This window comes from Onychostoma macrolepis, chromosome 21 (assembly GCF_012432095.1).
Source record: "Onychostoma macrolepis isolate SWU-2019 chromosome 21, ASM1243209v1, whole genome shotgun sequence".
Classification (NCBI taxonomy): domain Eukaryota; kingdom Metazoa; phylum Chordata; class Actinopteri; order Cypriniformes; family Cyprinidae; genus Onychostoma; species Onychostoma macrolepis.
In genome coordinates this window covers 1,893,898-1,918,193 of record NC_081175.1, presented here as the reverse complement: position 1 = coordinate 1,918,193, position 24,296 = coordinate 1,893,898, and the positions used below count along the sequence as shown (strand labels likewise).

General features: G+C 35.2%; 1 protein-coding gene across 6 annotated transcripts; it reads left to right on the top strand.

The window, feature by feature from the left end:
• Positions 1-3,405: 3,405 nt before the first annotated feature.
• Positions 3,406-23,176, top strand: p4ha2 (procollagen-proline, 2-oxoglutarate 4-dioxygenase (proline 4-hydroxylase), alpha polypeptide 2). Of its 6 annotated transcripts, none has more exons than XM_058757850.1 (16): positions 3,406-3,579; positions 3,805-3,996; positions 6,256-6,350; positions 6,524-6,620; positions 6,718-6,869; positions 8,489-8,626; positions 10,538-10,777; positions 12,367-12,566; positions 15,699-15,875; positions 17,258-17,328; positions 17,706-17,805; positions 19,450-19,503; positions 20,790-20,849; positions 21,714-21,782; positions 22,459-22,555; positions 22,766-23,176. In XM_058757850.1, the coding sequence occupies exons 3-16, from the start codon at positions 6,269-6,271 to the stop codon at positions 22,834-22,836; spliced, it is 1,608 nt and encodes a 535-aa protein (XP_058613833.1). In that variant the 5' UTR covers positions 3,406-3,579; positions 3,805-3,996; positions 6,256-6,268; the 3' UTR covers positions 22,837-23,176. The 6 variants fall into 6 exon arrangements, with proteins under 6 accessions (XP_058613833.1, XP_058613831.1, XP_058613832.1 ...); XM_058757848.1 differs by having other exon boundaries at positions 3,409-3,579; positions 8,489-8,644; positions 22,766-23,175; XM_058757849.1 differs by lacking the exon at positions 20,790-20,849 and adding an exon at positions 20,914-20,979 and having other exon boundaries at positions 3,410-3,579; positions 22,766-23,175.
• The last annotated feature ends 1,120 nt before the right edge of the window (positions 23,177-24,296 follow it).

Below are 24,296 nucleotides of genomic sequence, written 5' to 3'. Positions count from 1 at the left end.
ATTAAACTTGATCGCCTGAATCAGATACTGAAAATATCAGCATGTAACTATGTAACATCAACTTTGTAAATGAGAGCATCAACAAAATGCTAAAAAACCCAAAATGGGTAGAGAGAACCTCAAGTGGATGCAGTGGTTCTCCCACTGTAGTACATGCAATTATACTTTTTTATTTGAATTTCAGAGAGAAAAATGTGGCTTGAGCAATTATGCAATAAGACAGAGCTTTAGGCTAGCAGTGACAGACTTAACAATCCCCCCTTTCTTCCTCTGGGTAGACATTATTTAAATGGTTGAGGCCAGCGTGGAAAATGACCCATGTACAGCTGAAGGAGCATTTTGACCAGACAGTCTTGCCTTGTTATGATTTAACAGGTTGTGTTAAATAGTGACTGACTTGTTGCTCATCCATCAAGGACACCATGTTAATTAAAAATGCTTAGGCTACCAGTGTCATTCTGTCAACAGAATATTTGCCCATTACTGTATTTTATTATCTTCCCCTTTCCCACACAACTTTGTAGCAGAGAAAATGGGTACTAAACATTACAATAGACAGAGCAGCCTTGTGGTAAGATCTGTGAGAACACATAATTAAACTAAAAATAAGACCACTGGAGTGATGATATCCAACCCGAATTCCGGAAATGTTGGGAAGTTTTTTAAATTTGAATAAAATGAAAACTAAAGACTTTCAAAATCACATGAGCCAATATTTTATTCACAATAGAACATAGATAGCAAATGTTTAAACTGAAAATTTGTGCAATTTTATGCACAAAATGAGCTCATTTCAAATTTGATGCCTGCTACAGGTCTCAGAATAGAAACGTCTGGGCATCGAGGTTATGAGTTTCTGGAGTTTTGGTGTTGGAATTTGGTCCCATTCTTGCCTGATATAGGTTTCCAGCTGCTGAAGAGTTCGTGGTCGTATTTTTCGTTTAATGATGAGCCAAATGTTCTCTATAGGTGAAAGATCTGGACTGCAGGCAGGCCAATTCAGCACTCTTCTACTACGAAGCCATGCTGTTGTAATAGCTGCAGTATGTGGTTTTGCATTGTCCTGCTGAAATAGACGTCATCTGGAGGGGAGCATATGTTGCTCTAAAACCTTTATATACCTTTCAGCATTCATAGTGCCTTCCAAAACAGCAAGCTGCCCATACCGTATGCACTTATGCGTCCCCATACCATCAGAGATGCTGGCTTTTGAACTGAACGCTGATAACATGCTGGAAGCTCTCCCTCCTCTTTAGCCTCTGCCCATCTTTACTTCTGAGAGACTCTGCCTCTCTAAGACATCCCTTTTATAGCTAATCATGTTACAGACCTGATGTCAATTAACTTAATTAGTTGCTAGATGTTCTCCCAGCTGAATCTTTTAAAAATGTCTTGTTTTTTCCGCCCTTTGTTGCCCCCGTGCCAACTTTTTTGAGACCTGTAGCAGGCATCACATTTGAAATGAGCTCATTTATTGGATAAAAGTGTAAGATTTCTCAGTTTAAACATTTGTTATGTTCTCTATGTTTTATTGTGAATAAAATATTGGCTCATGTGATTTGGAAGTCTTTTAGTTTTCATTTTATTAAAATTTAAAAAAACATCCCAACATTTCTGGAATTCGGGTTGTAATGTAAGGATTCAGGGATTCACATTCTAGTGATGGTTTCTGCAAAAGTGAGAGAGCTGGAAATTATTCTTCTCTTTCATAATAAGTGGTTGGGTCCACAAACCAGAATGGGTTTACCATAAAAATAAGCCTGTAAAGGTCATACAAAAGGTATGGACCAAAAATGGACAAAATGGCAAAACATTAAGCTTTAAAGGGTGTTAACCTCAAATCACTGGCTTCTATCGGTTGATGAGTAGTTGTCGGTTAGTGTGTGAGTTTAATGTGAGACCAGGGTTTTGTCCCAATACTCTAACTCACACATGGATCCAAAAGACTGTCCCAGGTCTGAAAACTGCCAAAGCTCAAAAGCACACTAAATCCACACTATAGCATTTCGGAGCCATATTGTAAGTAAAATTAATTAGATATTACATATAATTTGGTGGTAAAACATATGTTGCATGTTTTATTGGTGCAGAGATGAGTATGTGTATTTTGTAAAACGTTGGCAACTGCCTTTTATCACACACAATAAAATTGTGTCGTCTATAACATAAGGATTACTGAACAGATTTAGAGGTTTATTTTAAAGTGCAAAATAAAATCAACATGTGTAAATAAACTCTGGAAAACGTGTGTCCAATCAGGTAATCAAAAGTTCTGCACACTTTCAGTCTTTATATCCACTTGAAAACTTGAGCCAAATAAGGAAATACATCATGTAAGTAGAGAAGTGGTCAAATGGGCAGGAGCATTGTCTTGTTGAAAAATAATTCTGTACTTCAAATTATTAATTGGTACTATTAGTATTAATACTGTAAATGAGTTCAAAATTTGCAGTCTCTTTGCTGGTAAAGGAAAGGAAAGAATCAAGAAAAACTGCTCATCATGCCAAGTCATTTGGACTTCAACTGCTGACAATCTTTCTGAACCACGCAAACAGAGACAGACTGGACTAAATATCAGCACTGCTGGGGTCCTGTTCAGCCATATATTTAAGACGCTGTATAAAGTACAGTTAAGTCATAACGTGTGACCAGCTCCATCATTTAGAGTCATTCTGACCCGGAAACGCATTTTGAGTTTTATGCACAGAATGATGAAGTAAACCCTCGACCTTCTGAGAATTGTTATGACCGCCCCAAACTGTTGCAGAGATATGATCATTTAAACAGTGGTTAAACATGATTTTGAGGAAATGGCCTCAAAAGATTCCAAACAAATTTTTGATTTTTTTAAATAATTGGATTTCTAGCACTGATATAGCCTTGTCTTTGTGACAACTTGACTCTTGTGTGTATGATGCTAAAATATTGCCTAATTGTGGACCAATTAGGACCACAAAAGCAGTCATAAGTATATTTGTAGCAATAGCCAACAATACATTGCATGGCTCAAATTTATCCATTTTCTTTTATGCCAAAAATCATTAGGATATTTAGTAAAGATCATGTTACATGAAGATATTTTGTGAATTTCTTACCAAAACTTAATTTTTGATTAGTAATATGTATTGCTAAGAACTTCATTTGGACAACTTTAAAGGCTATTTTCTGAATATTTAGATTTTTTTGCACCCTCAGATTCCAGATTTTCAAATAGTTGTATCTCAGCCAAATATGGTCCTATCCTAACAAACATATCAAGCATATTTATTCAGCTTTCAGATGATGTCTAATTTTATAAAAGGACCTTTATGACTGGTTTTGTGGTCCAGGGTCACAATTCTTATTTCCATTATTTGACAGACATCATAATCAGTACTGAACTATCCACCAGAGCTGAAAGAGAACGTGCAGTTCATCATGTTTCCTTTTACCGTAAATCACAGTGTAGAGGCTGATTTTTGTGTCGCATCGATCTCGGATGTTGGTCAAGTTTACGGGGAGTATACCTCTAAATTAATTAAATGCCTCGATTAAGATCCAGTAACATGTATATGATTTGAACACAAGAGGATCAAGACAGTAAGTTCTTCCAGAACGTTCTTCTCGTTCACATTATCGGGGCTTATATGGCGACGCAGAGGCGAGCCAAGAAAAACCATCATCCTTCATCTGCGTTTACACGTTGTTCTTCCATGCCATTGACTTTTAATATGCAGATAGGTTGCACTCAAGTATAGTTCAGCTGATATTATGTAATATGCGACGCTGTTAAAGGCTGTTTGGTACGTGTTTTCCCTGATATAGCCGCTCATCACGCAGCTCGGGAATGTGAGTGCGCGTTTATTACGAGGATTGCGAGCGTCTGTGGAAAGTGTTTGAGAGGCTCTTCTGTACGTGGCAGCGGCTAAAATCACTGCAAAACAGCAGAGGACTCGCTATAAAACTGCTTCTGCTGGTCTGTCCCATCACACGTTCACACTTTCAACGCGAACCGAGGTAAGAGCTCTTATATTTTAACCGTGATTTGTAACAGTTCTGCGTGCCATGCAACATAGTGACTTTTACCTTTGACATCTGACCTTTAAATAACTCTTGCTGCTACAATACTAACGTTTTGTTCAGAGTACTGCAGTGAGTTGCTTGCTTTGCGTTCACGTTTGATGCAGCCTTGCTGACGGTCAAATTTAAGTTGTAAAATAGTGTTTTTGTTAATGTAAAACCTGTATTAAAATAAACATGGGTACGTTTATGTTGTTTGTGCTCCCTGAATAGGCTACTAGCTGTTTGTTTCAGATTAATTTCTGAATTTTTGTTTTTCTTTCTGCAGGTGTAAAAATTGTTTTAATACTGTATTTATAATGTATTAATTTGTGTAAGTCCACTTTTACTTAACATTTTTATCAATGGGCACGGTTAGCTGCTGGGTCTAATATTAATGTTACTGAATATTATTTAGTATGGTTATAACGGCAGTGTCTAAATCTAGCTGAAGCAGGTATGGATTGTTTTATTATATATATATATATATATATATATATATATATATATATATATATTAGTAGTTTTCTACAGCGGTTGCTGTAAGCTGCAAATCCTCTCGAGGAGGACAGAAACTTTTCTAGAAGATGACGTCATCGCTCATGCACTCCCTTCAGAAACATTTGGGAGTTTGTGTTGGTTTGCTCTTTGGGTTTAATTAGTGTTTGTTTTTTGTTTTTTTTAAATGGTATGCTAATGCTATTTGCCTTAAGTTAAAACATTTGATAAATGTTGCTCTTGATGTACTGTGATGTGAAAGTTGAACTGAATTTAACAGACAGATCACTGGTAAAGTGTGAATTGTGCTCTATTTTTACACACGGAAGAATCTGCATCCTCTTCCAATGACCCGGCACCAATTAAAATCTGTAAAAGGTCCATTAGCACAAACAAGAGCGGCTGTAGAGAGTCAAACACTGCTGAGTTTACATTACAGTGAGTTTAGTTTGAAGGTAGGTGCGAAGGCAGTCAGGAGTGAATTGCATCTGACCATGTGTGATTGTTTAATTCATTATATGCCTAAATGTTTGAGTCAGTTGTAAGTAACTAACTGAGTTGCACGGATTTACAACTATACAGGTGGAGAAAAATGACTGTGGATCAGTCCATAATATTTTAAATATTGAATAGCTCAATGATCCACAAGTTATCATACCCACTTATTGCAGAGAAAGCAGATTTTAGTAGGACTTTTATACAGAATCTTTGGAACGAGCCACCTTAATTCACTCTGGAGATTTGCTAAAAAAATTGCGATGCATCATGTTGGACTCGGACTGTGACTTTCTGAATCCGACTCTAATTGAATCGTGAGGTCTTTAAATGCTAAACTATTTTAAAAGACTTGTGGATGTGCCCTGTGGTTTCCATTTTGGGTTCAACCAATTTCACCCACGCCCAGTTAAACCGTTCATTCTGGCAGGTTCTACACTTTGACTGTAATGACCGGTCATTAGGTAAAAGCTTAGTTATTTCCCACCCTCATATTCGTACCAAAGAGTTTGCTGTTTGTGGCTGTGACCACTTGCACTTGCACTTTTGTGTTTGTAAAATCAACAGCAGATACTCGCTCCACAAAATTAAACCTTAAAAATCTGCACTGTGCTTTCTAATTAAGGCAAAAAGCTAATTAAAAAAATATATAAATATGATTTCTGTGATGCAAAGCTGAATTTTCTGCATCATTCTAATATGCTGATTTATTATCAATGTTGGAAAGAGTTGTGCCACTTAATATTTATTGGAAATAATTTTTTTTTTTTTTCAGGGTTCTTTGAATAAAAAGTTAACGAACAGCACTTATTATAAAGATACATTTTTTTTCTAACAATATAAGTTTTTATCACTTTTAATCAATTTAACACATCCTTGCTCAATAAAAGTATTAATTTCCTTCAAATAAAACTACTGACCCCAAATTTTTGAACAGCAGTGTATACTTATAAGTTGAATCGGTTTCTATATAAAATATATTTTCTTGTCATACTCTTGTTTTTCACCAGCAAAAAAGCTCTGCAGCTGTTTCTTGACCCATTTGTGGTTAAGCACCAAAGAACTGACTTGGCTCAGTATTCAGTGTTAGTCCTCAATAGTAAGCATGCTTAACACACACGTGCGCAGACTTGGTGCATAAAAAGTCTATTTGTAACTCCCAGAGCAATCTTCAGTTGAAGTAAATCTGCACATTTCTAACATGTCTGTTTGGTTTCCTTGTAGGTTTCGCTCGACAATGGCAGCATTTCTGGTGTTTATGCTGCTGACTCTGTCGTCCTTCTGTTCTCCCACGCGAGCCGAAATCTTCACCTCGATCAGTACAATTCCTTCTGTTCCTCTTAGTTGCATGAAAATCATCTGGTGTTTAATTTCTGATTGAATTATAAGTGATCAAAGTACACAAAGACTGTAAAACTTGAATAAATGTGCTTTTTTGGTCTTGTTGTCATTTTTTTTTTTAATGATATAATTTTGCCTTCTCTTTTCAAAGGCCAAATGACAGACCTGATATTTACAGAGAGGGAGCTTGTCCAATCCCTGAAAGAATACATTGAAGCAGAAGAGATGAAACTTGAAGCTGTGAAGAGGTGAATCTTTCGCTACAATATTTTTATTTTGTTTTATATATGATTACACATGAACCCGTGACTCATTTGTGTGTTTCTGTCTATCGTTTGGCTTCAGCTGGGCTAATAAACTGGATATGTTGACACGTTTGTCCACGTCGGACCCTGAAGGCTTCCTGGCTCACCCGGTGAACGCCTACAAGCTGATGAAGAGACTCAACACCGAGTGGTCCGAGTTAGAGAGTCTGGTGCTGCAGGACCCGTCAGATGGTACAGTATATCAGCGTTTATCACAATGTTTAATGTTGAGAAAGTACTGAGGTATGTTACAGTTAAAAACAGAATGGATTGGACAGTAGATTTATGATAGTTGTATGTTTTTTAACACTATAATTTTGTGGTATGCTTGCTGTTATTCAGTTTTATTTTTTGGCATTATCTTTTAAGACTCTTTCTGAGATAAGACAGTTTTAAGACTATGATTTCAGATTTATGCTGAAGCAAGTGTTGAACATGTTTTAACTGGTGTAAGGTAGAGATCCCAGGACAGGCAAAAAAACCAAAACAAAATAACCTTTATAAATATGTAAAAAGTTGTGTTTTTGTATGTTTTTGCAGTATTTATTTTAAATGATTGAATTTATTTGTTCGAAAGTACAATAGTAATATTATTACAATTTAAAGATTTGTTGTCTATTAAATGTATTTTATTGCATTCATTATTACATTCATGTTTGCATGTTACATCACACATTTATTACTTTCAAAGACTTAAAAAAAAAAAAAAAAAAAATCTTTGTCTCCAAACATTAGACTATATGTATATGTTTCTGAAGTTGATATACAGTTCGTAGAATTTGATGTTCTCTATACTTTACAGATTTCCATATCCCCACGTAATGAATTAATAACTCCAACTTAAAACTATCCATCTTTATCCACATTCATATAGTGCACTCGCATAAAGCAACGTATACTATATAGCAAATCTCAAATGCTTGTCCTTACGCCCAGCTCTAAACTGCAAAATGTGGACTGTAAGGAATTAAGGAATTGGAAACTTTAACGTCAAGATTTTGTTTAAAGCTCCTTTGAAACAATGTGAATTGTGAAAAGCGCTATGCAAATAAAATTGAGTTGTGTATAGTGAGAAATCAGGGTCTGAGTGTGTGTGAAGTCATGACAGCTGTTCACTTATTTTCACTCCCTAATGTGAACTTGTGTGAACATGTGTTGCAACATGTTGCCACGTGGAGTTCTTGAGACAACTTTCCACTTAAATGAAAGCCATGCAAGTGATAATGTACTGTCATTACCATGAGAAATAACCCTGACCCGGACCAGGGTCAGGACCCCAACATGATGCAAAAATATTTAGTAATGTACTTTTACTAAATGCATACATGTATATAAAATAGACACTTAAGGTGTGGTTCACCCAGAAATGAAAATTCTGTCATTTACTCGCCCTCCAGCCAAATATTTATTGGTAGCCATTGACTTCCATAGTAGGGGAAAAAATACAATGGATGTTAATGGCTGTTTTGTTACCAACATCCTTCAGAATATCTTCTATGTTGAGCAGAAGAAAGAAACTCATACAGGTTTGGAACGACACGAGAGTGAGTAAATAACATAAGCTTCATTTTTGGGTGAAATATCCTTTCTAGTTAGAATCCTTTTATTATGTGAGAAGAAGTGACATGCAACTGGCAGTTTTACAGATAAACTCATTATTCAAAAATATTTGACCGCATGATACTGCTGTTGTCCAATGAGAATCATGTACTCCAATGCACTGTGTCTTTAAAAAGTAATCAGTAGTTCTCAGCTCTTGCCTTAAAGTCTTGTGTAATAAAAAAGTTTATATATTTTTTTCTCTTCTGAAGGCTTCATATCAAACATGTCTGTGCACAGACAGTCTTTCCCCGATGAGGAGGATGAGAAGGGAGCTGCCAAAGCTCTCATGCGTTTGCAGGACACGTATAAACTGGACTCGGAAAGTTTCTCCAAAGGCAAACTGCCAGGTCAGAGGCAGTACTCCGGTAACTCCAACTCTTGTTTTCACACTTCTTTGTTTTCATTTCATACAAGGCTCTGAGTCCTGTGCTGCGATAGCAGTTAAAGAGACTGTGATGAACTGAGACCGTCATTGCAAGACTTTAAAAGGGGGACAAATACACCCTCACTATCAGTGGACTTCTGAGACATACAGTAGTGTCTTTATGAGAAAAAGATGAAGCAGTTGCATTATATCTGTAAATGCATGTTGCTTAATTTATCATTTTTGAAATTGGAATACTATCTTGATTTATAATTAGTGGCCAAGCACCAGTGGTATCTCTTTTTTGGGAAAGTTATCAAATTTGGCGCACCGATTGAGGACCGTTCCAGCATTAACTACAGCAAATTTGGAGTCTCTAATTTCAGCCCTCTAGCTGTCCAAATTTGCACACACGTTTATGCTAAAAACTTTTGAAATGTTAAGTCTAGAAGCAAATTCTTTTTTCATCCTTGGCTCAAGATGATTCGATTGTCATTTTCAGTGCAACTGCATGACGTCATTTTCCATGATGACATTGTTTTTTTGGAAAATTCAAAATGGCAGAAAAAAACCCAAACAAAACCCTATTTTCAAACTCCTCCCTAGACTGTTTTTGTCAGCATGGTCTGAAGTAGGGCTGTCAAATAAAAATTCGAGTATTTGTCGAATTTAAAATAAAAATCCACATTTGAATGCAAAAACGTGATGCTACATGATGCTGTTTAGTTTATAATTAAACATTATTTTAAACATGATGCACTTTTTTTCAAAGATAGTTGTGTTATTTTATTGCTTTGAATAATCGTGCATTAGTAATATTTTGCTCGATGCGCCCTCTTGTGGCCTCAGGAGAGAAGCCAAAAGCTTGTTTCCCCCTAACTGAAATTATGCCTTTTTAAATTTTAATATAATTCAAATATTGATAATATTTAAGTACAAAATTAGATTTTAGTTATTCAAACATTTTGACAGACCTAGTCTGAAGATGATGTAGTACTGAAGATGAAGATGATCTGGTTCGATTTTCGCAATAATCTAACCAGATCATCTTAAAACCATGCTGACAAAAAGTGACCAAATTCAAGTTGACAGTCAAACTGTTCTTGAAGAACACATGAACAATTTTTTTTTTAAAGAGCTCAAATTAGACATAAGGTTATAACTTGGCAACGCTTTAGCATATTGAGACCAAACTTGGTGTGTGTTATAATAACCATGACCTGAGGCTACCTACACAGTTTTGGCACAGCGCCACCTAGTGGTCAGGAGATATGCAAATGGCTATTTTTGCTCATAACTTAGGAACGATTTGGCCAAAAATGATAAGACTGTTCTCTTCAGACTCAGACCAACATACCGAGTCGAACAATACCCAATTTTCCCATGTCGGCCTCCTAGATTGTTGGTCTGATTTTCACCAAACTGATTGAAAATACTCAAATTAATTCATTTTTAAAATATTCATGTGCGCTCATAATTTATTTTTTTTTAAATCAAAATAATGTTCCCTCCGTCTTACAACATTTCCTTTTCATTTGTTGAAGTACTAAAATAACTACAACTAAATAAACTGACACTAAAATTGAAAACTTAATTAAAATATAGACACATTGAAAAAAATAAAAATAAGCAACAAAATTACTAAACTTTAAAATTAATAAAAACATTTTCATTGCTTGAAATAAATAAGTATTAACTTAAATTACGTTAAATATAAAAATCCTAAACTTATTTTATTTACAGTCGGACAGTAATGACAGCTGGAATCTCACAGTCTGACAAGCGAAAGGACCATCATAAATCATATAGTGTGCACATGACGTAAAGTAACGCTTGGTCCAGTATAATATCCTTGCTGAAACCTGTGATAAATGATGTGACGTTCTGTCCACAGGGGTTCGCTACAACGCTGAGCTGACCGTGGATGACTGCTTCGACATGGGGAAACTGGCCTACAATGAGAATGACTATTATCATTCAGTGCTGTGGATGCAGCAGGCGCTCAGACAGATGGACTCGGGAGAAGACGCCAAGACGGCCAAAGCCGATATTTTGGATTATCTTAGTTACTCAGTCTATCAGATGGGTGACCTGCCACGAGCCATCGAACTCACTCAACGCTTGGTGGCCATTGGTAGGCTGTTTCTCTCTATCTGTTGTGTTTGACCTGCAAGTTGACACTAGATGATCGTTAGGAAATGTAATAGCCACATAAACTCACATGAAGCTCTCATATATGGGCCATTCTACAGAATTGGTGCAAACTGCTGTCCCACAACCAAATACGCATTTAAAAAGCATTTAAGAATTCAAATCTTAGATGTTTACTAAGATTCTTCTATTATCTATTGAAATACACAATAATATTTAAAATATTGGCAAACTTTATATATATATATATATATATATATATATATATATATATATATATATATATATATATATATATATATATATATATATATATATATATATATATATATATATATAAAAAAGTGAAGTTTAAAAAAAAAAAAATAATTCTTTGTAAATCACGAAACTTCATGTGTCTCACATTTTTCATGTCACTACCGAAACAGTGTATGTTTTAGTCCATTGGATTTGAACTACACCCCTAAATTTATTTCCCCTTCTCTCATAGCTACAAGGTGTGAGTAGATAGGTCCCATCATTTTGAGGTAAATGTATTCAAAAGTCAGAAAATCTGTGTGTAACTTTAAGGAATGTCACTACCGAACGGCTTTTGTCTGCAATTAAGCACACTTGTTCGGTGTTATTCCATAACATTTAGTTTTTATGTGTACAACTGTTAATATCTGTGCTAGCAAATCATGTGCTGATTAGCATCTTTGAGCTAGGTTCAAAAGTATCTAAAATTGTCACTACCCAAAAAAAAAAAAAAACATTTGGTGAACTGTCACTACCGAAACATGGGATGTTTTGTCAAAAATAAAGTAGATTGAATGACAAACTAAGATGTTATGATAGTGTTTGGTTCAATGCATATTCAAACTAATGCATCCTTAACGTTGAAATCAGTATTATCAACTTTACGCCTTTTACAAAGAATTTTTTTTGAAATATTGTTAAAATTGTTATTGATTTACCTCGTAAAAACTTTTTAATAAAATAGCAAAAATATATATTTATAAGGTAGATGTAAACAAAACCTTAATGTCGATATAGCCCTTCTTATTAAACTATGTATTGTGTTTCGGTAGTGACAAATTTGGGGAGAGGAAAAATATTCCAAAACCTTCTGAAAATACAACATGTGACCCTGGAACCTTGAGTCTTAAGTCGCTGGGGTATATTTGTAGCAATAGCCAAAAATACATTGTATGGGTCAAAATTATCGATGTTTCTTTTATGCCAAAAATCATTAGTATATTAAATAAAGATCATGTTCCATGAAGATATTTTGTAAATTATCCTACTGTAAATATATCAAAACTTAATTTTTGATTAGTAATATGCATTGCTAAGAACTTCATTTGAACAACTTTGAACAAGATGTTTCTGCACCCTCAGATTCCAGATTTTCAAATAGTTGTATCTCAGCCAAATATTGTCCCATCCTAACAAACCATACATAAATGAAAATCATATTTATTCAGCTTTGTTTGACTTAGAACATGGAATCCAAGATAAATGTGATGCAGTTTTTTTTTGGCTGTATTTCTCGACCATTGGAGATTGCATATCCTGTGCATGCACTTGCAGATCCCAGCCACCAGAGGGCAGGAGGAAACCTGCGCTACTTTGAGCAACTGCTGTCTAAGGAGCTGAGGGACCGGGGTCGGAGCCAGCAGGAGCCCGCGGATGAGAGGCCCATTCAGCTGGACACTTATGAGCGGCCCAAAGACTACCTGCCCGAGAGAGAGGTGTACGAGGCCCTCTGCAGGGGAGAGGGAGTCAAAATGGTGAGCGCAGCTTACAGGTGCTGGTCATATAATTAGAATATCATCAAAAAGTTGATTTATTTCACTAATTCCATTCAAAAAGTGAAACTTGTATATTATATTCATTCATTACACACAGACTGATATATTTCAAATGTTTATTTCTTTTAATTTTGATGATTAGAGCTTACAGCTCATGAAAGTCAAAAATCAGTATCTCAAAATATTAGAATACTTACATTTGAGTTTGAATAAATGACCATCCCTACAGTATAAATTCTGGGTATCTCTTGTTCTTTGAAACCACAATAATGGGGAAGACTGCTGACTTGGCAATGATCCAGAAGACGAACATTGACACCCTCCACAAAGAGGGTAAGTCACAGAGGGTCATTACTGAAAGGTGTGGCTGTTTACAGAGTGCTGTATCAAAGCATATTAAATGCAAAGTTGACTGGAAGGAAGAATTTGGGTAGGAAAAGGTGCACAAGCAACAGGGATGACCGCAAGCTTGAGAATACAGTAAAGCAAAGTCGATTCAAACACTTGGGAGAGCTTCACAAGGAGTGGACTGAAGCTGGAGTCAGTGCATCAAGAGTCACCACGCTCAGACATCTTCAGGAAAAGGGCTACCAAGCCACTTCTGAACCAGAGACAACGTCAGAAGCATCTTACCTGGGCTGTGGAGAAAAAGAACTGGACTGTTGCTCAGTGGTCCAAAGTCCTCTCTTCAGATGAAAGTAAATTTTACATTTAATTTGGAAATCAAGGTCCCAGAGTCTGAAGGAAGAGTGGAGAGGCACAGAATCCATGTTGCTTGAAGTCCAGTGTGAAGTTTCCACAGTCAGTGATGATTTGGGCTGCCATGTCATCTGCTGGTGTTGGTCCACTGTGTTTTCTGATGTCCACAGTCAACGCAGCCATCTACCAGGAGATTTTAGAGCACTTCATGCTTCCTTCTGTTGACAAGCTTTATGGAGATGCTGATTTCATTTTCCAGCAGGACTTGGCACCTGCCCACACTGCCAAAGGTACCAAAAGCTGGTTCAATGACCATAGTGTTACTGTGCTTGATTGGCCAGCAAACTCGCCTGACCTGAACCCCAGAGAGAATCTGTGGGGTATTGTCAAGAGGAAGATGAGAGACACCAGACCCAACAATGCAGATGAGCTGAAGGCCACTATCAGAGCAACCTGGGATCTCATAACACCTGAGCAGTGCCACAGACTGATCGACTCCATGCCACGCCGCATTGCTGCAGTAATTCAGGCAAAAGGAGCCCCAACTAAGTATTGAGTGCTGTACATGCTCATACTTTTCATTTTCATACTTTTCAGTTGGCCAAGATTTCTAAAAACCTTTCTTTGTATTGGTCTTAAGTAATATTCTAATATTTTGAGATACTGATTTTTGACTTTCATGAGCTGTAAGCTCTAATCATCAAAATTAAAAGAAATAAACATTTGAAATATATCAGTCTGTGTGTAATGAATGAATATGATATACAAGTTTCACTTTTTGAATGGAATTAGTGAAATAAATCAACTTTTTGATGATATTCTAATTATATGACCAGCACCTGTATATCCCAAATGCACAATGAAGAAATTATTTGCCCTTTTCACTTTATTGCTTTTGTAAGCCTTATTTTGAGTCATTTACAGTGTCTCTTGTTTCAGACTTTGATTATATTGTACACTGCTGGTCAAAAAGTTCTAATAATTAGGATATTTGTAATGTTTTTGAAAGAAGTCTCTTGCTCTTGCTCACTAAGGCTGTATTTATTTGATTAAACATGCAGTAAAAATTGTGAAAAATTATTACTCTTCAGAATAACTATTTTCAATGTGAATAGAAATAAATTACAGTTTAAAATATGTGATGCAAAGCTGAATTTTCAGCATCATTGCTCCAGTCTTCAGTGTCACATGATCCTTCAGAAATCATTCTAATATGCTGATTTGCTGCTCAAGAAACATTTCTGATTATTTTTTTTTTTTATTTTTTTTATGCTTAATAGTTTTGTGGAAACTGTAATACACTACCATTTATAGGTTTGGGGTATGTATTAACTTTTTAAAGGATGCATTAAATTGATCAAAAGTGACCGTAAAGATATTAATAATTATGCAAAAAAAAATATTTTAATTTATTTAAATTAAATAAATGCTGTTTGAACTTTCTTTTCATTTAAAGAATCCTGAAAAAAAAAAAGTATCAGTTTCCACAAGTACATTAAGCAGCTAAAACTTTCAACACCGATGATAATAATAATAATAATAGGAACCATTGTTGATAATTAATAACTGAGCATCAAATCAGCATATTAGAATGATTTCTGAAGGATCATGTGACACTGAAGACTGGAGTAATGATGCTGAAAATACAGTTTTGATCACAGCAATAAATTACACTTTACTATAAATTAAAATACAAAGGAGCTAGTTTAAATGATATTTCACAATATTACAGTTTTTTCCTGTATTTTTGATCAAATAAATGCATCCTTGGTGAACATGAGGAACATCTTTTAAATGCATGAAAAAATCTTAATTATTCCAAACTTTTATAGTAATATACATATGATTCTTATGCAGACAGTATGAAGGGCCAAGATTTAGATTAATCACACTAACACGTCATTAACACACACCATATTTGTGACCCTGCACCACAAAACCAGTCTTAAGTCGCTGGGGTATATGTGTAGCAATAGCCAAAAATACATTGTATGGGTCAAAATGATAGATTTTTCTTTTATGCCAAAAATCATTAGTATATTAAGTAAAGATCATGTTCCATGAAGATATTTTGTAAATTTACTACTGTAAATATCAAAACGTCGTGTTTGATTAGTAATATGCATTGCTATGAATTCATTTGGACAACTTTAATTTTCTCAATATTTGGATTTTTTTTTTTTTGCACCCTCAGATTCCAGATTTTCAAATAGTTGTATCTCGAACAAATATTGTCTTATCCTAACAAACCATACATCAATGGAAAACTTATTTATTCAGCTTTCTGATGACGTATAAATCAGATGAGTGTTTGCAACAAAAATTTATCTAAAAAAATACATATGTAAATATAAAAATCATTCTAAATAAGGTTGTAAGTTGTTATAAAAAGTTATCTTAATTTCCCTACAGACTTCAAAGAGGCGTAGCCGACTGTTCTGCCGTTATCAGGATGGCAGCAGGAACCCGCGTCTGCTGCTCAAGCCGATGAAGGAGGAGGACGAGTGGGACAGTCCTCATATCGTTCGCTTTCTGGAGGCCCTCTCCGATGAAGAGATAGGGAAGATCAAGGAGCTGGCCAAGCCTAAGGTGAGTGTGCAAACCTTAGACGAACAGATGGACCGTATATAGCAGCGTTCCTCAAATCTTTCCCGGAGGGCCTGCAGAGTTTAGCTCCAACCCTGATCAAACTCACCTACCTGTGATTTTCTAATGATCTTGAAGACTCTGATTAGCATGCTCAGATGTGTTTGATTAGGGTTACAGCTAAACTCTGCAGGAGTGGGCCAGATTTGAGGATGCCTGGTATATAGGCATGAATAGTTCACCCAAAATTATTTTTTTTCTTAAATGATCTCACATAAGCCTATTTGTGCTTTTATTTCTTACTTTTTATTTGGTGCCAACTAAATATTTTGTTCTTGAATTATTATTTATAATGTGCTGTGATAGTCACAGCCTCAAAAGAGGCTGTTTTGAAAAAGCAGGCTTAGTGTTTATGAAAATTTTAAGATTAAGAGAAATTAATTGCACACTTTACAAGATGCTGTAAAATAAAATGCATGAAAACATTTGACAAAAGAAAACTATTTACAAACCTAAGAAATTAAATTTTCTGTCTAAGTATAATCCATAAAAGTAATTTTTCTTTTGACATTTGGGCTTAAAGGGAACAGCAGCATTGATTTCCATCAGCCGATGATTTGGCGTGATTCTGTACGGGCTTCAGACAATCGTTCCCATTGCATCAGCTATGCAGCGACACAAGTAACCCGAGACGTTTTCTCCATTTGTGGATAATGGCTCTATTCGTTGTTCGCTGGAGTCCCAAAGCCTTAGAAATGGCTTTATAACCCTTTCCAGACTGATACATGTCAACTATTGTTTCTCATCTGTTCTTGAATTTCTTAAGATCGCGGTGTGATGTGTTGCTCTTTAAACATGCTTCACTTTGTCAGACAGGTTCTCTTTTAAGTGATTTCTTGATTCAACAGGTCTGGCAGTAATCCCAGCTGTCTAAAATAATGTGGTTAATCACGGTTCTTTCATGATTTAACAGGAGGGGCCAATTAATTTTTCCCTTAATAATGCAAAACGCAGTTTTTAAATGATATTTCATTTATCTTTGTGTAATATCAAAATTAGTTTGATTTGATCTGAATCTTTTAAATGTGACATGCAAAAAAAAAAAACAGGAAGGGGGCAAAAACCTTTTCACGGCACTGTACATAAAATGTTTTTTGCTTGGTTAGCCTGGTTTTCTCTCGGATTTAAATCAAAGTGTCATGCTTTTGTCTCGCTATTTCGATTATATTCCAAAGAACATATTTGATGTGCAACCAAAAACACATTTATTGGATCGGTTTAGGACAAACTAATAAAATTGTTTAGCTTCTAGATTAAAGTTGCTATGAAACAGAAGTAGTGACAGATTTGTTTCTGCGAAGCTAATTCTGAGTTGTTCTCTGTAGCTTGCGAGAGCCACAGTGAGAGACCCAAAAACAGGCGTTCTGACGGTCGCGCATTACAGAGTTTCCAAAAGGTGAGCACATCTCATACACAGGTGTTCATGTCTGGCTTGATAAGAACATAAGGTAACAAGGGCTGGGCTGTATTGTATTTGCAATATAAAGTACACGACAGTAGATATATACGCATGAATATTGGTGGACAAGGAATCTTGTTCCTAATCGCTGATATTTAGAACATCACTCTTAATCATGTGATATTTCATTGCATTTCTAGTAAAATAAGTATATTATGATATACCTTTACTGTGATGTGAATGGTTTCATTCTGTGATTTGGTCATAGCTCTCACCCGTAGGTGATATATTATTAAATGTACTTATTTGATATTGTAACGCAGCTGTTGAACAGAATTTTGTCATTATTTTCTTGTCTTCTGGTGTGTCTGCAGCGCGTGGTTAGAAGGGGAAGACGATCCAGTGATCGCGCGGGTCAATCAGAGAATAGAGGACATCACCGGATTAACTGTAGACACTGCAGAACTTCTACAGGTCATTCATCCAAAATACTCCAGAACATCTCACGCACAAGCTGTGGTCTCCATAGGCTTTAGTCTCACGCCACATAATGTAATATGTGACCCTGGAGCACAAAACCAGTCTTAAGTCGCTGGGGTATATTTGTAGCAATAGTCAACAATACACTGTATGGGTCAAAATTATCCATTTTTCTTTTATGTCAAAAATCATTAGGATATTAAGTAAAGATCATGTTCCATGAAGATATTTTGTAAATTTCTTACCGTAAATATCAAAACTTAATTTTTGATTAGTAATATGCATTGCTAAGAACTTCATTTGCACAACTTTAAAGGCGATTTTCTCAATATTTAGATTTTTTTTGCTCCCTCAGATTCCAGATTTTCAAATAGTTGTCTCTCGACCAAATATTGTCCGATCCTAACAAACCATAAATCAATGGAAAGATTATTTATTCAGCTTTCAGGTGATGTATACATCTCAATTTCAGAAAATTGACCCTTATGACTGGTTTTGTCGTTCAGGGTCACATATAATGTAGTATAATATAATACAGTAGAATGTACTTCACAAATTAGTAATAATGCCATTATTAAAAATACATTTCAGAAATAATCACAATTTTCTAGTAACAGTAAACATCTGTTGTGCAGTACTTTGTTTCCCCAAAAAATAAAAGGAATTGTTACATTTTAGTTTGATTTACAAATGTGACCCTGGACCACAAAACCAGTCATAAGGGTCAATTTTCTGAAATTGAGATGTATACATCACCTGAAAGCTGAATAAATAATCTTTCCATTGATTTATGGTTTGTTAGGATCGGACAATATTTGGTCGAGAGACAACTATTTGAAAATCTGGAATCTGAGGGTGCAAAAAAATCTAAATATTGAGAAAATCGCCTTTAAAGTTGTGCAAATGAAGTTCTTAGCAATGCATATTACTAATCAAAAATGAAGTTTTGATATATTTACGGTAGGGGATTTCCAAAATATCTTCATGGAACATGATCTTTACTTAATATCCTAATGCTTTTTGACATAAAAGAAAAATCTATAATTTTGACCCATACAATGTATTTTTGGCTATTGCTACAAATATACCCCAGCGACTTAAGACTGGTTTTGTGCTCCTGGGTCACAAGTGATATTATATTATTAATTTAGAAACAGTATTCCATATTATAATATAATATGATATGTAATACTGTATATAGAGTAATACATGTTATAATAACAGCAATAATATTATGTACAAAATATTTGTCAATTAACAATTTGGATTATTAATATACAGCCATATCTCCATGTCCATTATTTAAAAAAAAATTAGCTGTGACTTTTGCCCTAAAATTTCTAATTTTCTGCATATTAATAGTCAGTAAGGTAGTTGTTAGTTTAGGTATGGGGTGGATTAAGGGATCTAAAATATGATCATGCAGAATAAGGCATTAATATGTGCTTTATAAGTTCTAATAAACAGCAGATATGCTAGTAATATGCATGCTAGTTAATAGTGAGAATTGGTTACAGATTGTTGGTCCACAGGATTTACTTCGCACACAATGCTTTATGTGAATAGTGAATTGTCTCTGTGATTCTGTATCTGAATTTGTTTGAAAAGGGTTTTCTTATAACTTCTGTTGAATTGTAGGTGGCTAACTATGGCGTCGGAGGTCAATATGAACCACATTATGATTTCTCAAGGGTAAGAGCTTTATCATGCCACATAATTTAAAGAATTATGCAGTTCTTGCACATTTCACACCAGAGCAATCAGTGGCATCTGCATGAAGAAATATTAGTGACAGTTTTCATTAAAAACAATGCAATGTCATATTGATATTTCTCTGGTAATTAAGAAAATTTATGTATCAGTGGGGCATTTTTACTATCAGTTGACACACAATATCCATTTCTCAACTTTTTCCATATTTTGTCTATAAAACAGATGAAACTTCCTGGTAATAATAATATAATGTAATATAATTTAAATTATTAATATACAGTCTGTGATATCTCTCCATGTCAGTTTTTTTTTTTTTTAAAAGGATAATTTATAAATAACAGAAGCATGGAAGTGGGTAAGGCCAAAATAAACCAAGAAATCACTAGCTACTGAGGTGTTCAATCGAAACTTTTTTTTTTACCTGATTAAGATGATTATTATAATTATTGAAAGTTTTATTCTATTTAATAATATGCTTTATGTGGAGTATAGTGTGTCACTTGATGGCAAATTCCCATTTTATAATGTGTGTCTAAGGGTACGTTTACACGACAAGTATGCACTGAAAACAGAAGTTTTTCCCTTTTTTTTTTTTTTTTAAGTTTGCATGCAGAAGACAACATTGTCAAAACGATCCCTGTTCACACGGATCCACGAAAATGACTAAAACCACTGTATTATTCACGCCAGGCCAGTAGTTGGCGACGTCACTTTGTAAAGAAACACTATGCACTAGACCTAACACGTGATGTGCACGGTGTCACCGTTTTCACAAATTTGCAGTTTACGCAGAGATGATATTGCTTTCGTTCTCAAAAATTTGCACTTTAAAACCTGTTTTCAAAATTTGCGTTTTCAGGCCCCCAAAAGGCTGCTGTCGTGTAAATGATCAGCCAAAACACACAAAGTGTTCATTTTTTTTTGTTTAAAATGATGTTGTGTAAACGCCCCCTAATGTAAAAGGTTGGAATAGCAGCTTACAATGCACATTTTTATTGCTGGTGGGAATACATTTCCTGATAATGTCATAGGGATATTTATTGATAATGAAAATAGGCATGCATTAGGCACTTTATAAACCACTGGAGCTAAAGTATTCTCCTAAGAAAATGATTTTAAATTGAGTACATGTTTGTAAATTGATTTGACAGCCAACACTCAGCTTTTATGTTGTCATATTGAACATAAAGTAGCGTTGCCTCCGAGGCGGAGATATTCCCTGCTGCACTTCAGTCTGGTTTAAAAGTTACAAACGTCTGTTGCAGCGTCCTTTTGACAGCAACCTCAAGGTTGATGGAAATAGACTTGCCACCTATCTGAACTACGTAAGTACATGTGTTGTGCTTCTGCTTCTCTGCCTGTCTTTACTCTAAAATTTTATCTTCATAGAAAGATGAACCTGATGCTTTCAAATCATTAGGCACTGGAAATCGTGTGGCTACTTTTTTAAATTATGTAAGTATGCGTTTCATGTGGTGCCTGGTTTGCTCTTGACTTGGCATCAGGTCTTGTGTCATCGGCTAACATGAATCTTTGCACCAAACATGCCATGACTTCCAGGTACTGCTATATATAATATTATGTGACCCTAGACCACAAAACCAGTCATAAAGGGACATTTTATTTGATATATCATCTGAAAGCTGAATAAATAAGCTTTCCATTGATGTATGGTTTGTTAGGATCGGACAATATTTGAAAATCTGGAATCTGAGGGTGCAAAAAAATCTAAATATTGAGAAAATCACCTTTAAAGTTGTCCAAATGAAGTTCTTAGCAAGGCAAAATATATTCATGGAACATGATCTTTACTTAACATCATAATGATTTTTGGCATAAAAGGAAAAATTGATAATTTTGACCCATACAATGTATTGTTGGCTATTGCTACAAATATACCTGTGCTGCTTATGACTGCTTTTGTGCTCCAGGGTCACATTTATAAAAACAAAAAATAAAAAAAAAATACAGTGATGGAAATTGGTTTCTTAGTATTAGTTCGGTTTCTAATTTACCTTTATTTTGGGCAGAATTTGTATCCAGGTTTTTAAAATTAAACCCATAGTCTGGATTATGTAGTTTGTTTTTGTTTTTGAATTTTTTTTTCAACGACAAAAATGTGAAATACTGATGGCATACCATGTTGTAGTGCTTGAAAGGCAGATGTTAATAATCCTTCTTCATTACAGATGAGTGATGTTGAGGCTGGTGGGGCGACTGTTTTCCCTGATTTTGGTGCCGCTATTTGGCCTAGAAAGGTACGGACAACCTTTATAAACACTTCATGAACCTTTAATAAAACATGTATGAAATCATTACATCAGTGTTGATGGTGTTGCAATAAACACTTTTTTGTTACATATTGTAGCTAAATTCTGTATATCTAGTAGATACAGTGTAAGCAGTATTTTTTTAGAATCTCTTTTCTTAATTGTTAATTTTATCCCATTAATCACCCTGATATGTAAATATGGTAACACTTTAGAATAGGGAACACTTATTCACTATTAACTACGACTTTTCCCTCTATAAATTCCTAATTTGCTGCTTATTAATAGTTAGTGCGGTAGTTGTTAAGTTTAGGTATTGGGTAGGATTAGAGATGTAGAATAAGGTCATGTAGAATAAGGCATTAATATGTGCTTAATTACTACTAATAAATGGCTAATATTCTAGTAAAATGCATGCTAATAAGCAACTAGTTAAGAGACCTTAAAATAAAGTGTTACCGTAAATATTGGAATCGGCATCAAGTTTTGAATCGGCTTGTAGTGTTAAGTTAATTAATGTGTTTTATAAGTACTAATAAATAGCCAATATTCTGGTGATATGCACGCAAGTTAAGTGTGAGAATTGGTTCTTAAACTAAAGTGTTGTTATTAGTTATATTTCAGATGTAGCTTTAATTTTAAAAAGATCCTCGTCTCTTTGTAGGGAACGGCGGTGTTCTGGTACAACCTCTTTAAGAGCGGAGAAGGAGACTACAGAACGAGACATGCAGCCTGTCCTGTTCTAGTAGGCAGTAAATGGGGTAAGTGAACTAAACACAGACTTATATGAAGTATTGTCTTTAAATACCGCTGATGCCATGAACAGGCTGCAGATCAGTGTACTTTTTAATTGCATAAATCCCATGTCCTTCTGAGAGAGAACTCCTCCTGTTGAAATGAACATAGCAGAAGAAGTAGGTTGTTTTAAAAGCATCACATGTCCATTCCTCCCTCATCCTCTCGTTTGGCAGTTTCAAACAAATGGATCCATGAGAGAGGTCAGGAGTTCAGACGCCCGTGTGGCCTGACTGAAGTGGACTGATCTTGAGCTCGGTTCTAGCCGCAGTGCCTCGACTCTGCAAACACAGCCACAATCAAACACCCCAGACGCCTCGAGAACGTACATGAGTTCCAGTCAGGAATAACTGCTGTGAGACACGGGCAGGCTGGGGTTGGTGAGCCGTTCTGTGTGTGGGGGATTTCCCTGTTAATTGGAGTGCTGTCATTTACCCTTTGGCAGATTAAACTGGAGTATCGTGTCATATCAGAAATGTCATTGTGTTCATATAATGCATAAATTATTGTCCTGTTCTTCAGTGTTTGTTTTATATTCTTACATTGTTTGCAATAAAAATGTCTAAATGTGAAGTCGTGTTTCTTTGTCTGCCTTTTGAGGAGCTGTTTAGGGACTATATACTGTATATAGCTTTGGAAAAAAGTATTTTGATACTTTTTTTTTTTTTTTTCCAGAAGCTGCATCTGAATTGATATTTAGAAATATTTACAGGCTGTTTATTGCAGCTCAGATGTGGCATGAATACATTTACACTGCAATTGCATAAATAATGCCATGAGACTAATGGGTTTTAAATGGGTATTAAAGGCATTGCTCACCCAACCAAGATAAATTCTGTCAATAATTATTCATCCTCGAAGGCATTTCATAACTGAAAGACACTCTTTCCTCTGAAACCGTTTCATTACCAACATTCTTCAAAATAACTTCATGTTCCACTAAATAAAGAAGTCATACAGGTTTGAGATGACATGAATTAATCCCTTTAATGGGTGTTTTATTAAAATGTAAATATGAAATTATGCAGAAACTGAATCTAAATGTCTTAATGAGTAGGCCGTGGGCTGCGTCTGAAATTGCATGCTTTCCTACTATGTATTTGGCGAAAAACCGTATGTGACAAAAGAAGTGTGTCAGAATTCGCAGTACTCATAAAAGAGTAGACAAAAGGTATTCATATGACCTACTGCTTCCGGCGTGATTCTGAAGTGTGCATCAGATTGACACCCATGAGGCCACGGGAGAGGATTTATGAATGGCAGTGCAGGTCACGTGACAGGGACAACATGGCAAATGTAGCACATCCAGATTACATCCATACTACACACATTCATACTATATACAATGTACTCTTTTTGAGGACACAGAGTAATTACTTTTTCAAAATAAATATCTTCTTATCAGAGTATGCGATTTTGGACGCAGCCTAAGCCATTGAGTCATTCTTTCATTTGATTTGTTCAAACTACTGATTCATTCAGGAATTAAATGGCTCTCATGAATGGGCCACTGAATCATTAGTTCACCGATTTTATTTTATTTTTTTAAGTGTTTTATTTTCATTCGTTTTGTTTTAATTTTATGTTTTTTTATGCTTTAATTATTAGCTGTTCATTAAACTCACATAGCCCAGTTTGGGAAAACTTGATGTAACCTTTAATGCACTTCATGTTGTTAATCGCAACAAATAGAACATATTTTCTTTC